Source organism: Lissotriton vulgaris, unplaced genomic scaffold (genome assembly GCF_964263255.1).
Source record: "Lissotriton vulgaris unplaced genomic scaffold, aLisVul1.2 SCAFFOLD_1073, whole genome shotgun sequence".
Taxonomy (NCBI): domain Eukaryota; kingdom Metazoa; phylum Chordata; class Amphibia; order Caudata; family Salamandridae; genus Lissotriton; species Lissotriton vulgaris.
Window position 1 is genome coordinate 306,587 of NW_028240903.1, and position 17,519 is coordinate 324,105.

Sequence of the window (17,519 nt, forward strand, 5' to 3'; positions counted from 1 at the left end):
CTGGCTCTTTCTCCGCGTTCCCCCACGTTTGGAGGCTCTGAGGTGTTAATAACGCATAGAGCAGAAAAGTACCCTGCGCAATTCCAAAGTTCTCTATCAGCCCATCTAGGATCTGCAGATGGGTATTTGTAAATAGATCGCCTCATGTATCCAATCCCACTGCTGCCCAGGCCTCCTGCTGCGGTCGTATGTGGCAAGTGAATGACCCGGTAAAATCTTGAGTGGTCGCATAGGCACACTGATCCGAGATAAGGGTTTCTGTGTGGGAACTAAGGAGTCGATGTTTAACGTTTTTTGATGCATTCTTAGACAAGTTGGGAGTATACATGATTTTATAAACATTAAGGGCTGAAGGCTCCAAGTGAGAAAGTAAGGCTGTATATACATTTGTATCCATATTGACCTTGATAGAACTGGAGGAAGGTGGATATAAAAATGTGACTGCTAAGTTACCTGGGAGTGCAATGTCACCGGAAAGGTGTTACATAAAGGAGGAGTGCAAGAAGATGGTCCCAGAGGCGCAGAGAAGGTAACAGGCGAGGGATGACCAAAAAGGAACTAGGGGTACAGGATGGGGAAGCACCCAACTAACCAGGCGCCTGACTGAGCATTTGGTTTTCTTTCTTCTATAGCCTGTTTTCTACTTTCTCCCTTCTCTGTCCTGTATTCTCCTTCCCCTCATCTCTTACCTTCTGCCATCCCTCCCTTCTCTCTCATGTTGTCTCATTTCCCTTCCCCTCTTCTACCTCCTCCCTTCTGTTTTCTCCTATTCTATTGATGTCCTACAACCTCCATGCCTCCTCTTTCATGTTGGATAATTACTTTTCTCTCTTCTTTGTTTCTTCTCTCCTGTAGTTCTGCCAAAGTCAGGGCATTGAGTACTTGACAGGTCGAGTCTGGATCGGCTTCTGGCTCATCTTCTTCATCTTCATCATGGTGGCAGCCGAAGGCAGCTTCTTGGTGCGGTACATCTCGCCTTTCACTCAGGAGATCTTTGCCTTCCTCATCTCCTTCATCTTCATCTACGAGACCTTCTATAAGCTCTACAAGGTGTGTGCCAGGGGCGGGGGTGGAGGGGAGTGTCGGTCTGCGCCTCTTAATGTGGAGGGCCCATAGAGGTGTGCCTGGAGCCCCTTCTGCTGCTTGAAGCTGCCCGGGTTCTTCGAGTGCCTTCTGTCTTTCAACTCTCTGCAGGTGTTCATGGTGCAGTAACACACTGCTCGCCATATACATGTTGATAAAGCTCCTTCCATGCTTGAGCCTGTATTTGTTCCAGTGAGGTGTTCAAGAAACACAGTTATTCACTCTCACCCATAGCGTGAGACTCCTGTGTGAGAGGACACGTCTACGTTTCCATATGCCTCACATTCACAGTCAGGGAAGGTTCATCTAATTAGCTGCTGTGTGTGAGAGTCGAGGTCCCCTTCTGTGACAGGCACTTGCACTGAGACTCACAACAAACAATTCAGCTGGAACAGTAGTGCGTGTGACCCTCGCTGTGAGGGCCTGAGCCCACGATCCAGTATTCGGGTTTGAAGGCAAATAATGCACCAGCAAGAGGTCATATGGAGTTCTCGCTTACCATTGTTTCGATTCATTGGATGTTTCTCAGGGTGGTGGTAATCCTGGACTGCACAAAGGGATTAAATGAACACATTGTTAGTGGCTCTCTGCTGGAATGGCGACTCATTCTACATATAGCGGTATTAGACTAACTGTAGACACGTGGTAATTGCCAGGGCTAGAGATGTTCATGGAGGACTGCCTGTCGCTCTAAATGAGGGAGACGTTCATGCATGGTCTCCTCTCTAAACCGTAGTGATGTCCTCAGAGCACCGCCTCTCACTCTAAACCATGGGTTGGCTCATTGAGTACAGTCTCTCATTCAAACCATAGAGATGCTCATTGAGTACAGTCTCTCATTCAAACCATAGAGATGCTTGTGGAGCACCGGTTCTCACTTTATACCATAGAGATGCTCATTGAGTACAGTCTCTCATTCAAACCATAGAGATGTCCTTGGAGCGCAATCTCTAAATCTAAACCATGGAAACTTTGATGGCTTCCAGTCTCTCACCCTATGCTATAAAGATGTTTATGGTACACAGTCCCTAACTATAAAAATCAAGGAGAGGTTCATGGAGCATCATCTCCCACTCTAAACCATTGAAATACACATTGAGTACAGTCTTTCATTCAAACCATAGAGATGCTCGTGGAGCATCAGTACTCACTCCATACCATAGAGATGCTCATTGAGTACAGTCTACAATTCAAACCTTAGAGATGCTTGTGGAGCATCGGTACTCACTCCATACCATAGAGATGCTCATTGAGTACAGTCTCTCATTCAAACCATAGAGCACAGGTTCTCACTTTATACCATAGAGATGCTCATTGAGTACAGTCTCTCATTCAAACCATAGAGCACAGGTTCTCACTTTATACCATAGAGATGCTCATTGAGTACAGTCTCTCATTCAAACCATAGAGATGCTCGTGGAGCACCGGTTCTCACTCCATACCATAGAGATGCTCATTGAGTACAGTCTCTCATTCAAACCATAGAGCACAGGTTCTCACTTTATACCATAGAGATGCTCATTGACTACAGTCTCTCATTCAAACCATAGAGCACAGGTTCTCACTTTATACCATAGAGATGCGCATTGAGTACAGTCTCTCATTCAAACCTCGGAGATGCTTGTGGAGCACCGGTTCTCACTTTATACCATAGAGATGCTCATTGAGTACAGTCTCTCATTCAAACCATAGAGATGCTCGTGGAGCACCGGTTCTCACTTTATACCATAGAGATGCTCATTGAGTACAGTCTCTCATTCAAACCATAGAGATGCTTGTGGAGCATCGGGACTCACTCCATACCATAGAGATGCTCATTGAGGACAGTCTCTCATTCAAACCATAGAGATGCTTGTGGAGCACCGGTTCTCACTTTATACCATAGAGATGCTCATTGAGTACAGTCTCTCATTCAAACCATAGAGATGCTCGTGGAGCATCGGGACTCACTCCATACCATAGAGATGCTCATTGAGGACAGTCTCTCATTCAAACCATAGAGATGCTCGTGGAGCACCGGTTCTCACTTTATACCATAGAGATGCTCATTGAGTACAGTCTCTCATTCAAACCATAGAGATGCTTGTGGAGCACCGGTTCTCACTCCATAACATAGAGATGCTCATTGAGTACAGTCTCTCATTCAAACCATAGAGATGCTTGTGGAGCACCGGTTCTCACTCCATACCATAGAGGTGCTCATTGAGTACAGTCTCTCATTCAAACCATAGAGATGCTCGTGGAGCACCGGTTCTCACTTTATACCATACAGATGCTCATTGAGTACAGTCTCTCATTAAAACCATAGAGATGCTCATGAAGCACCGGTTCTCACTTTATACCATAGAGATGCTCATTGAGTACAGTCTCTCATTCAAACCATAGAGATGCTCGTGGAGCACCGGTTCTCACTTTATACCATAGAGATGCTCATTGAGTACAGTCTCTCATTAAAACCATAGAGATGCTCGTGGAGCACCGGTTCTCACTTTATACCATAGAGATGCTCATTGAGTACAGTCTCTCATTCAAACCATAGAGATGCTCATGAAGCACCTTTTCTCACTTTATACCATAGAGATGCACATTGAGTACAGTCTCTCATTAAAACCATAGAGATGCTCGTGGAGCACCGGTTCTCACTTTATACCATAGAGATGCTCATTGAGTACAGTCTCCCATTCAAACCATAGAGATGCTCGTGGAGCATTGGGACTCACTCCATACCATAGAGATGCTCATTGAGTACCGTCTCTCATTCAAACCATAGAGATGCTCATGGAGCACCGGTTCTCACTTTATACCATAGAGATGCTCATTGAGTACCGTCTCTCATTCAAACCATAGAGATGCTCATGGAGCACCGGTTCTCACTTTATACCATAGAGGTGCTCATTGAGTACAGTCTCTCATTCAAACCATAGAGATGCTCGTGGAGCACCGGTTCTCACTTTATACCATAGAGATGCTCATTGAGTACAGTCTCTCATTCAAACCATAGAGATGCTCGTGGAGCATCGGGACTCACTCCGTACCATAGAGATGCTCATTGAGGACAGTCTCTCATTCAAACCATAGAGATGCTCGTGGAGCACCGGTTCTCACTTTATACCATAGAGATGCTCATTGAGTACAGTCTCTCATTCAAACCATAGAGATGCTTGTGGAGCACCGGTTCTCACTCCATAACATAGAGATGCTCATTGAGTACAGTCTCTCATTCAAACCATAGAGATGCTTGTGGAGCACCGGTTCTCACTCCATACCATAGAGGTGCTCATTGAGTACAGTCTCTCATTCAAACCATAGAGATGCTCGTGGAGCACCGGTTCTCACTTTATACCATACAGATGCTCATTGAGTACAGTCTCTCATTAAAACCATAGAGATGCTCATGAAGCACCGGTTCTCACTTTATACCATAGAGATGCTCATTGAGTACAGTCTCTCATTCAAACCATAGAGATGCTCGTGGAGCACCGGTTCTCACTTTATACCATAGAGATGCTCATTGAGTACAGTCTCTCATTAAAACCATAGAGATGCTCGTGGAGCACCGGTTCTCACTTTATACCATAGAGATGCTCATTGAGTACAGTCTCTCATTCAAACCATAGAGATGCTCATGAAGCACCTTTTCTCACTTTATACCATAGAGATGCACATTGAGTACAGTCTCTCATTAAAACCATAGAGATGCTCGTGGAGCACCGGTTCTCACTTTATACCATAGAGATGCTCATTGAGTACAGTCTCCCATTCAAACCATAGAGATGCTCGTGTAGCATTGGGACTCACTCCATACCATAGAGATGCTCATTGAGTACCGTCTCTCATTCAAACCATAGAGATGCTCATGGAGCACCGGTTCTCACTTTATACCATAGAGATGCTCATTGAGTACCGTCTCTCATTCAAACCATAGAGATGCTCATGGAGCACCGGTTCTCACTTTATACCATAGAGGTGTTCATTGAGTACTTGCATAATGGAAAATAAGGTGCGAAGATTATGGGATGTCGCCTTCCCTGGAATAAAACCTGCTTGATCTGGCAGAAAGAATTTTTCCATTAAGAGGGTAAGTTTGTCAGCTAGGACTTTGGCCAATAATTTAGCGCTGTTATTGATAAGGGACAGCGGCCTGTATGAATCACATTGGTCGGTTGGTTTCCCTGGTTTTAAGAGTGATGTTATCAACGCCTCTCTCATAGTACGTGGGAAAACCTCACTTTCATATGCCTCCTCATATACTTCTTTTAATATAAGTACAATTTGATCTGTATGTGTTTTATAAAAATCCATTAGGAGGCCATCTAGCCCGGGAGCTTTGCCTGATTTCATCTGCATTATCGCAGCACAAATTTCATCCTCCTCTAATGGGGCGGCTAGAAACTCCCTCTGCACCTTGCCTCGCCAGGTCAGTGCTACATCATTGAAGTATGAGGCCAAGTCTATGTGTCTGTTGCTTACTAGTATAGAAGGTAGAATGATGGGTTTTGAATTCTCGGAGTATTGTAGCATTGTCCCTATGGATGTTACCCTTGGGGTCTGTGACTTCAAGCGCAGAGCTGGAGAAACAAGGTTTTCTGATCTCTTCAGCTAGAGCTTTCTCAGGTCGTTCGCCTTCACTGTATTTACGGACCTTAAAATATTTACTATGAAATCAACGTTCTCTGTCTGCTGTCTCTTTGTAATCTGTCAGCGTGTCCCTCATTTCTTTTTGAAGATTACCATCTACTCTATGATTCAGATCTTGTTCCACACGTTTTAGTTCTGCATCAAGTTTGTGAAGCATTGTTTGTATGTCTCGAGGGACTCCAAAACCCTTGGCTATACAAAACCCTCTAATAGTGACCTTAGCAGCCCCCCATACTGTTGCTAACGGGGGCACAGCGCCTTTATTTTGTTGAAAGAAATCCATTATTTCTGGCCCAAGTTCCGCATAAAATGCGGTATCTAGTAACATCTGTGGCATTAGTCCCTAATTTACATGGGGCACTGTGCACTGAGGATGGGCTAATGTTAGTTGAACTGGCAAGCTTGTCCTGGTTAAATGAATCGTCTTGGTAATCCAAGGTCCCACCCCTTTAAAAATTATCCAATAATCTATCCTGGACCAGGACGAGTGAAATGTAGAGAATTGTATTCCCTCCCTTTTCTCCAGATGTATATGTCTCCATGTATAATAGAGGTTATTATCCATCAGTATACTTTGCATTAAGTTTTGTGTTTTGGAGTAATGCTGGGTGAGTGGATTAGATCTGTCCCACCGGGGGTTAAGTGTTACATTGAAATCCCCTCCCCAGATCAGATGTGTGGAGCCTATATCCTGTATATTTCCCCACTGTGATGCATAAAACTCTGGGTTATCGGCATTTGATCCATAACAATTATTCGAAGTGACTGATTCAGAACATAATTTACATCATATTATCGCATATCACCCTTCCTGATCTCGATTTTTGTTGCCGTTGTGTGTCTTTCCCAGTGCACCGTTAGAGAAATTCTTCCGCCTTACATGCCTGAACAAAGAACTGTTGTTTTCCCTGATGAGTAATACGGAGACGTACCGGGTACATGAGAGCAGAGTCGGTTCGTGCTTCCATCAGTTTACATTTTACTGGAATACATTTTCTACGGGCTTCCTGCACAGCAAGTGTAAAATCCGGGTATATTGTAAAGTCCTGTCCTTCTAAATTAAGGTTTATTTTCTCTCTTGCTAATCGCTACGTCACATCTCTATCACGGAAATTCAGTAGTCTTGCAATGATTGGGCGCAGCGGCGCACCTGGAGGTGGCTGAGGACCCAGCGAGCGGTTTGCCCTCTCCACCATCATAAGTGGAGAGAAAGTCTCTGTGACAAACACTGTATATAACATACGTTCAATGAAATCTTCCATTCAACTTGTATTTGTGCTCCCTGATATTATCACGACTCGTATATTATTGCGACAGGGTCGCACTTCTAAATCCTCTTTTTTGCAGCTATCACCTTCAGCACTTTGTCCATCTGCGCCATTTGTTTATGGGTTTCATTCGCTTTGTCTTCTGTATCGGAGATTCTACGTTCTGCCTCAGAGATGCGCTCATCATGTTTGTCCAGTCTAATTACTATAGAGTACATTTGGGCATTCACTGAGTCCATATTGGTCTTTATAGATGTAAGGGTCTGTTGCATAGCCAGTAATAACATTTTTAATTAATCCTCCTGATGAGGTATTGAACCATGGGGGGTGGGAGGGGGTGCCATGTTTAAGTGCTCAGCTTCTTCCTGTTGTGAGCGTGTTCCATTTTTGGGCTCAAAATGTATTTTTGTTTGTTTGCCAACAGTTTTTCCCATGACCCAAAGTGATATGGGCAGTAATAAAAGATGTTAAATGTCTACAATCAGGATGAAGGTTGATCTGATGGTATGCTGAGGTCATATCCAACAAGCTGAAAATCTAGCCACCCTCCAAAGTAGAAAGTATGTCAGTGATGTTTGGCAAGGGGTGACGATCGATCCAGATTTGTTTGTTAAGATCGCGTAAATCCACACACATGCGGATAGAACCATTAGCCTTGAGTGATAAAACAATGGGAACAAACCAATTAGAACATTCAACAGGTTCAATAATACCAAGTTCACAACGTTTCTGTAGTTCAGCTTTTAATTCGGCACACAAGGCTAACGGAACTCTTCTAACTTTGTATGCCAATTGGTAAGATTCATCAATCAACCTGATCTTATTGTTATAACCCTTCAGGGTACCAAGATCCTTTTGGAAAACTTCAGGAAACTGCATTTCCCATTTGAATATATGTTTAACAGGCATAATGGGTAGATAGCTGTTCCTCAACACTACCAGGGCAGGATTATTAGGGTCAAGTAATATGCCTAGGTTCTTCGGATCGTGCCAACCTAACAAACACAAATCATCCTTGGCAACATATACAACCCCATCAGAGCTATTAGTTTGAACTTCAAAGTGGCAGAGAATTCACCCACTACATCAATGATCTTGCCATCGTATCCAACAGGACACAGTTTTGAATCAATCACATGAGTACTTTTAAAATGGTTGTGCCTAACTTTCTCACTCAACAAGGTATAAGGTGAACCAGAGCCCGCCATTACCTTGATCTTGGCTTTGGTATACTTGGATTTCACTGCTAAGACATCAGAAGAGTGAGATTTTTCATCTGACACAGTCAATTGACTCATGAACGATGTGGTGCTCTCAATCCTAGAAGCTATTTCTAAAGCCTTCTCCAATGTAAGATTAGGTTTGGATAATAGGGCCTCTTGCATTTTGTTGCTGTTAGTTTTCTCTACCAGCGGATCACGGATCATTTCGTCCTCAAATTCCCTACATTCACATGAAATAGCCAAAATTCTTAAAGCTCCAACATAACTGGCAACTGATTCTCCTGAAATTTGAATTCTTCTTTTTAGGACTAAAAGAGTCACCTTCTAATGTATCCAAATATGCCTCAAAAGCTTCCTTCCATTGCTCCCAATCAGATTTGGGATTGGTTTGATTAGGAGAGAAGGCAGGTGGAGGAACTAGTGAATGCTGCATTTTGGAAAGGAAACAGCACCGTAGAAAAGCGAATAATGTTGCAAAAATACAGTTTCAAGGAAAGGTGAACGGAGTTCTTATATTTTTATATGCAACAATTAATTAAGGTTAAATCATAACGACAAGGACTGGAGGCATTGATGATGGAAGAACTCGAACAGTATGTTCATGTGTTGTAAGAAGTTACTTGTATGGTGTAAAAAGTTGTGTGCATCAGCGCAGACATCTTCCAGTGCACACCTTATAGAAGTGATAACATGAACGTGAAAAATTAGAACAAAAAGAACCCAGCTGTGCATATCAGCAAATAATGACCACTGTATGCAATACTCAAGAATGGCGAGTGAATACAGGAAGCAAATGGAGTTGTGCGTATCAGTGATTAAAGTAGCACTCAAGAATAGCTGAGTGCATCAGCGTAAGAGACTCCTTAATTGATATAACAATACGACAGAGCTGTGCATATTAGCGATAGAAAATTATGCTGTATGCTGTACTTGAGAACAGCGAAGTGCATCAGCTTGAATGACTCTGGTTGCTATGGACTCAGACCAATGACCAGAAAATGGCTGCACGTAGCGTGATAACACTAAGGGGGTGACGTCAGCCAACAGCCAAGAAAGGAGTCGGGCGGAGAAGGCACGCGCACGAGCCGGCTCGAGGCAATGCACAGTGCCCAAGGCAGTCAAAATCCACCATGTACTCATGGTTGTGAATCTTCCAGGGGCTGATGCCGGTTTAAGGCAGCGCCTTATGCCAAAACCATCAAAATCCACCAAGGAGCCAGTATGCGCTCGGAAACCAATCAATCAATCAATCAGTCCATTTGTAGAGCGCCTACTCACCCATGAGGGTCTCATGGCGCTGGGGGTGGGGAATGTTGCAACTGCATATACAGTCAGGTTTTGAGTAGCCTCCTGAAGGTTAGTAGGTCTTTGGTCTGCTGTAAGGGGATGGGGAGGGTGTTCCAGGTCTTGGCGGTGAGGTGAGAGAAGGATCTGCTGCCGGAGGTCGCTCTTCGGATGGTAGTGAGGGCGCGGTTGCCAGAGCGGAGCTGGCGGTTCGGGGTGAAGAAACTGAGGTTGAGGTACGCTGGTCCGGTGTTGTGGAGTGCCTTGTGTGCGTGGGCGAGGAGCTTGAAGTTGATCCTCTTGTTGACGGGCAGCCAGTGCAGGTCTCCCTGGTGGGGGGCAATGTGGCTGTGTCGAGTGAGGGATGTCAAGGATCAGGCGGGCAGAGGCGTTCTGTATGCGTACGCTCATTGCTTGCACAGCAACGGCCTCCATCAAGGTGACACCAGACACAGAGGATGTGTCTGGTGATGTGTTAGGATGTCTGAAGATCAGGAACACCATGTGGGGGACTCTTCCTGTCCCGGTCAACTCGTCGCCACTGCAAGGACTCGGTATGGTAAGTAGAAGGTCATTTATTGAGTATATAGAGAACAGGACGAGTCGACACGTCCAACTCTCACGGAAACAAAACCCCAACTCCCAACCTACACAATCCCACATTCCCATGGCAACTCGAAGGTTTCACAACAGAAGAACCCAAAAGTTACCTCTTAGTGGAGAAAGCGGCATATTACCCATTATTCAAGGGTTTCATGCACATGTTAAGAACCTTCCTGCATGCCTTGCATCAGCATGTATTACAGTATATATCTTGAAGCAACTAAAATACAAGCGCACAATCAGCAAGTCACAAAAGGAGTTGGCCTAATGGCTAGGGCGTTGGACCTCGAATCTGGGGAAACGGGTTTGAGTCTCTGCAATGACCCTGAACATCCTGTGATTCTGGGCAAATCACCTAATCTCCCCGTGCCTAACAAAAATGAATGTGATCTCATGTAATGCAACTGGTGCTCATGTAAAGCGCTCTGGTAATGATCCCGGACCAAGTTAGTGCTATATAGAACTCTGTAGGATCTTTGTGATTTTTGCAGTCCTTCCTCCTCTGCATCCTTTGATCTCAAACCTTTGCAGTGATGACTCGGAGCCAATAAGGAACATTTTGCATTCTGAAGGTTCTTTAACTGGACCTCACTGTAAATGAAGTGATTGTGTGGATGACTCTGCCCTTGTTGTCAAGGCTCTCTGCACTCTTCCGCACCTCTGCATGGGTTGACTAAATGTCCTCTCCTTTATCCCCCGCTCAGGTGTTTACGGAGCACCCCCTCCTGAGGTCGTACCCCCCCAATCCAAGGCACAGCCGGAACTCGAGCACACCAGGACTGAGCCCGTCATCGGCGGACACCCGGATGCAGCCGAACACCGCGCTGCTCTCCCTCATCCTCATGCTGGGCACCTTCTTCATCGCCTTCTTCATGCGCAAATTCAGGAACAGCCGCTTCCTGGGAGGGAAGGTGAGAACATGGCGGCGGGGTGGGGGGGGGGGCAGCGACACAGGGGAGGGCAAGGGGGGGACTAGCGACACAGGGCGGGGGCCAGGAACACAGGACAAGGGTGAGGGTGGGAACCAGCAATACAGGGTAAGAGCGGGGGTCAGCAACACACAGCGGGGACCAGCAACTCAGGGTGGGGTACCAGAGACACGGGGCGAGGACAAGGACTGGTGACACAGGATGGGGGGCAGTGACACTGGGCAGGTGTGGGGACCAGTGACACAGGACAAGGGTGGGGACCAGTGGACAGAGTAAGGGGGGGATCAGTGATGCAGGGTGGGGGGACAGTGGCATAGGGCGAAGGAGGGACCAGATACACAGGGCGAGAGTGGGGCCAACGACATAGGGTGAGGGAGAGATCAGAAACACTAGTGGGAGCAGTGACACAGGATGAGGGTGTGGCCAGTGACACAGGATGAGGGTGTGGTCAGTGACACAGGATGAGGGCAGGGGCCAGGAACACATGGTGAGGGCGGGGCCAGTAACACAGGGCGAGGGCGGCGGCCAGCAGAATAGAAAGACAGCAAGCTGGGAACTGGAAAGAAGGAAATGGGAAGAAAGGCAGGGACTGGAAAGGGATATCCAGAATGGGAAACTGCAAGGGCATACTAGAATAGTGCAGGTTCAGGATTCAAGGGAACAAAGTAGCAGAGAAGGCAGTGCTGGGGCAGGAACAAGAATTGAGCTAAGGCTCAGGAGTCAAGGCAGCACTGCAGGCAGTGCTGGTTCAGGATTAGGGAACTACCAAAGCTTTAGAAGTCAAGGTAGCACTGCAGGCAATACTGGTTCAAGGGAACAGGACATAGCTACAGCTCAGGAAACAAGGAGTCAAGAGAGCACTGCAAACAGTGCAAATCAGGAACAGGAAATAGCTGAAGCCCAGGAACAGGAACAAAGAATAACTATAGCTCAGGAATCAAGGAACATGGAGTAACTATAGCTCTGGAATCAAGGAATATCAAAAGCTCTGGAAACAAGGACTGGTCTCCCCACCGGTACACAGCTACAATGACCAACCTTGGCCTGCAGGAAGCTGGGGTTTAACAGAGCTCACAGTAATCACATGCAGCAGGTGTGAGCAGGCTAGCAGCAGCCAGCCACAGGTGGGGTGAATTCCTCCACCCATCCTGGGCCTGCAGGGGTGGAGACAAAGCAGTGAGCAGGGAATTCTGGGTAATGGAGTGTCAAACATGAGCAGGCTGGCTTCAAGCATGAGCTGGCTGGCTCTCACAAGCCCCCGCATGGGTTGGGAATGGATGACAATTTGCAAGTAGAATCCAAATGACTGGAAGTAAGGATATGCATGAAGGGGAGGGTGTGGGAGCTTATTAGAACAATGGAGAGCCCCCCAATTCAGCCCCTGGATGGAGTCTCGAGTATGCAGAGAGCGAATCATGACACAGGAACACAGGGCAAGGGCGGGGGCCAGCGACACAGGGCGAGGGGGGAAATCACGACACAGGGTGCAGGGGAAGTGACACAGGGTGAGGGTGGGGGCCTATGACACAGGGCTAGGGCGGGTACCAGTGACACAGGGCAAGGGCGGGGCCAGAGACACAGGGTGAGGGCAGAGGACAGGAACACAGGGGAGGGCAGGGACCACTGACACAGCATGAGGGGTGACCAGCGACACGGTGTGAAGACTGGACTCAGCGATGCAGGGTGGGAGTGACACAGGGTGAGGGTGGACCAGCGGTACACAGTGGGTAGAAGTGACACAGGGCGAGGGTAAGGACCAGCAACACAGGGCGGGGGCCAGTAACACAGAATGGGGGGGACCAGTGACACAAGGTGTTGGGAAGTGACACAGCATGAGGAGTGACCAGCGACACTGGGTGAGGGTGGGGGTCAGCGGCATAGGGTGAGTGCCAGGTCAGCGGCACAGGGTGAGGGCATGGCCGGGAACACAGGGCAAGGGCGTGGATCAGTGACACAGGGCAAGGGCAGGGGCTAGCGACACAGGGTGAGGGCAGGGCCAGGAACACAGGGGGATGGCAGGGACCAGTTACACAGGCAGAGGGCGGGGCCAGCGCTACAGGGTGAGGGCGTGTGCCAGCGACACAGGGTGAGGGCACCGGCCAGCAAAACAAGGCTCACAGCATGTGTTAATCAGTGGTCGAAATGCACTAAAAAAGTATAGGAACAGCGATGCTGCATGCAATGGGGCGGGATCAGTAAGCGTGGGGGTGGGGTCATAGGATTGGCTAAAAAAAAAAAAAGTACTTTTTTTTGTCTTTTACCTTAGGGAAGCTAAATGTAAAATAGCACACAGCTTAAATGAGAAACAAAAGAAAATAAATGATGTTAGTCACTTACAAATACACTATATAATACATTATAAAACCTCTATTAGTCAATGCAGTGGAGGGGTGCAGGTGTAACCAGAGAGACGCAGAGTTAACATTTGGTTGGTGCAGTGGAGAATAGAGACTTGTGTATTTGTAGTGCTGTGTATTTGTAAACCATTATTTTAAACCTGCATTATTACACAAACTATAAGATAGTCAGACACAAAATGATCGAAAATACTGCATGGGGCTTCCAAATATAGATTTTAGTAATACCCACTGTACATAATGCATTTTTTATGTGCCTGTCCCTTAAATGCAAGCTCTTCACAGCTCAGCCCTACCAGCCAAAAAGAATACATCTGTGTCGCCAGGAAGCTTCAAGTGTATCCATCAATTGGTGCCAGTTTGTCTCCCAAGCACCCTTTATATTTGCAGATGACCTGGTTGCTCACATTTGCTTTTCTTTCAGGCAGCAGCACCCTGGCAGGAAGGCTGGTTTATTCTTTAGCAGTGTGCCCACCTTTGGTTTCACAGCACAGGAGACTCCCTGAATAAAACTTCAGCGGAAGCTTTTAATATCGGAAAAACCGCCCGGGACGCTGGTGTTTTGTTTTAAAAAGTAGGGCGAGGCATTTTTATATTTGAAAGAAGTATGGGCACGTGGTGCCCCTTCGATCCCCCCCACTTCGACCACTGGTGTTAATGTAATCTGTGCTGACGGATGGGCGAGGCTTGAGCGCATGAGAAAGAAAGGGGTCAAGTGACGTTGGCCGACATAGGAGAGGGGGTCAGTGCGTCCTACCGGCCGCTGCGAGGCCTCTGGGTAGTTACGCGCTATATAAATATAATTTTTCATTTCATTTCAGTGTGGGGGACATACTTTCACTAGTGTCCCAACCCGTGACGTAGCCTGGGCATCACTGCAAGCCAGGGCACTTTGGGTCCCATCAGCTAGGATGGTAGTGATAGGCAGCTCTACATGTGGCCCAGTGGGCACCACAAATCCCTCGGTGGAAGCGGGGGGGGGGGGGTGATGTACAAGATCGTGTACATCAAGTGAGTTTTACACAAACGCATTTGAGGCACAGGGAGGTTCAGTGGGTTGCCCTGAATCACACGATGCTGAGCCAGATACAGAGGCCGCACTTCAAGTCTGGGTCCAGAGGCTACAAATATCGTCAGCTCAAGCCACTAAGCCACATCTCCCCCAGACCTGTGAATAGTTGTCTGGCTGCTCTGGTGCTATTGAACCAGTACTTAATTTGAGCCTGTGGTTTTTGGTGCTCCGCACCAGTGCTTAATTGTCAGCACCTGCTCTAGTGGCAGTCCACCACATGGTGGCGCTGTCTGCTGGATTTTGAGAGGAGCACAACCGAATTTAATAAGTCAATATACATTAAAGAAGAACCTTACCTGCCACTCCCACCATCATTACAGCTTTGGATGGCCTGGAATAAGCTGAATTATAACACTTGTAGGAGTGTGATGGTTAGTAGTTCAATGAAGACTGCTCGGGTAGGGCTGGTGGAACAGTGGGTGGGCCTGGCGGGCAGTGTGTGGTGCTGGTGGAGCAGTGGGTGGGCCTGGGGGGTAGTAGGTGGGCCTGGCGGGGCAGTGGGTGGGCCTGGAGGGGCAGTGGGTGGACCTAGCGGGGCAGTGGGTGGACCTGGCGGGCAGTGTGTGGTGCTGGTGGAGCAGTGGGTGGGCCTGGGGGGCAGTAGGTGGGCCTGGCGGGGCAGTGGGTGGTCCTGGAGGGGCAGTGGGTGGACCTAGCGGGGCAGTGGGTGGACCTGGCGGGCAGTGGGTGGTGTAGGCAGCAGTGGCCTCCTGGGAAGGGCCCAGGCACTTACTCTTTTACAAATTAAGCACTGCTTTGAACTGATCCATGAACGAATGTCTGAATAGTCCTGAGACATGGATATATCTGTGAGCACACATGTGAATAGTTCTGTAATACTGGATATATGTGCAAATAACCTAATGTCAGAGGACAGCTCTCAAAATAAATTCATACTCTCCACGTGTTGCTTTTACAGGCACGACGAATAATTGGAGATTTTGGGATCCCAATATCCATTCTGCTGATGGTTCTTGTTGACTATGCAATCACTGACACGTATACCCAGGTATGTGCAATCACTAACAAATATGCACATGTATGTGCAATTACTGACACATATACACATGTATGGGCAATAACTGACACATATACACACACATATGTGCAATCACTGACACATATACACACATATGTGCAATCACACACAGATATACAGGTATGTACAATCACTGACACATACGCATGCATGTGTAATCACTGACACATATACACATATACACACATATGTGAAATAATGCACATATATACAGGTATGTGCAATCACTTATACATACACATGTATGTGCAATCACTGACAAATATACACATATACACATGTATGTGCAATCACACTCATATATATATATATATATAGGTATGTGCAATCACTGATACATACACATGCATGTGCAATCACTGACACATATACACGTGTATGGTCAATTTTTGACTCATGTATGTGAAATCACTGACACATATACACATGTATGTGCAATCACTGACACATATACACATGTATGGTCAATTTTTGATCCATATACACACGTATATGTAAAATCAGGGACACATATACACATGTATGTGCAATGACTGACACATATACAAACGTATGTGCAATCACACACAGATATACCTGAATGTAAAATCCTGGACACATACACATGTATGTGCAATCACTGACACATATATGCACATGTGTGCAATCACACACATATATAGAGGTATATGCAATCACTGACAAATATACATGTATGTGCAGTTACTGACACATATACACATGTATGTGCAATCATACATATATATACAGGTATATGCAATCACTGACACATACACATGTATGCGCAATTACTGACACATACATACAGGTATATGCCATCACTGACACATGTATGTGCAATCACTGAAATCCAGTGTGTGTGTGGCACTCTAAGTGTATTCTCGTTATTCAGTTTCTCCAATTGTTTCACGTGGGAAATACTTAAGTTTTTAGGTGCTGGCGCGTTGCTCCCTCTGACCTTGGGGAGTTAGGCTCAAAGATAAATCTAAGACACTGCTAACCGTACCAGTGCATCAGCACTTCTTTATGAGACGTATGTCTTCAACAAACGTAATCAATTGTGTAAATAGTATAATCCAAATAAGTCAATCTGAGTAATCCAAACAGTTCATGTCTTTTAATTTTCATCCAGATTCAATCGACTCACTGTTACATCACAGCTTCAGGATGATCGCAAACATTATCCATGTAATTCTTGTAGATGCGTGATAATATTCAAATGAATGGTCTGTGCATGTTCATTCCCAATGCATTTCGTGCCGCAGCACTTCATCAGGGTAAAAACATTTCATCAATGAACAGCATCCAGCCTTCAGTACACACATACATATGTGTGTAATCACTGACACATATACGCATGTATGGTTAATGGTTGACCCATATACACACGTATGTGAAATCACTGACACATATACACACGTATGTGAAATCACTGACACATACACACATGAATGTGTAATCACTGACTTATATACACAGGTAAATGTAATCACTGACACATATACAAACGTGTGATCACTGACTCATATACACATGTATGTGGGTCATAATACTATATTTAGGGTGTGCACATTCAGACTAAAGCACTTAAAGCTGTGAATTTGACATCATTATTCAAAACTGTTGTCACTTTAGCTAGTCTTTTCTGATAAAGAATGCCCCCTTTGTTGCAAGGCTATATCTGGCTGTCTTAAGCAGGAGTTTACCTTTCCTAATTCTAATTTCTAATTTAAAACATTTATAAAGCGCAGCGTGCACCGAACGGTTTCTTGGCGCTAGTGGAGGGTATTGGCTACAGAGACAAAAGTAAGAACCGGTGGTAGAGCCGGGGAGGGGGTTTACGCAGGGAATGCCTGTTTAAAAAGAAACGTTTTTAGTTCCTTACGGAAGGAAACATAATGGGTAGCCGCACAAAGATGGTCTGGGAGGGAGTTCCAGAAAGAGGGGGCTAAGGTGGAGAAGTTGGACCCACCCCACTTTTTGCGTCTGAAGCGTGGGATTTGAAGGAGGGATTTGGTGGAGG

General features: G+C 46.2%; 1 protein-coding gene across 1 annotated transcript in view; it reads left to right on the top strand.

The window, feature by feature from the left end:
• LOC147672491 (anion exchange protein 3-like) overlaps window positions 1–17,519 on the top strand; it is a 392,095-nt gene that overhangs the window by 304,818 nt on the left and 69,758 nt on the right. The window contains exons 12-14 of the mRNA XM_086947996.1: window positions 856–1,050; window positions 10,804–11,010; window positions 15,377–15,466. Coding sequence (XP_086804122.1) covers window positions 856–1,050; window positions 10,804–11,010; window positions 15,377–15,466 — 492 coding nt within the window. The remainder of the gene's footprint in view (window positions 1–855; window positions 1,051–10,803; window positions 11,011–15,376; window positions 15,467–17,519) is intronic.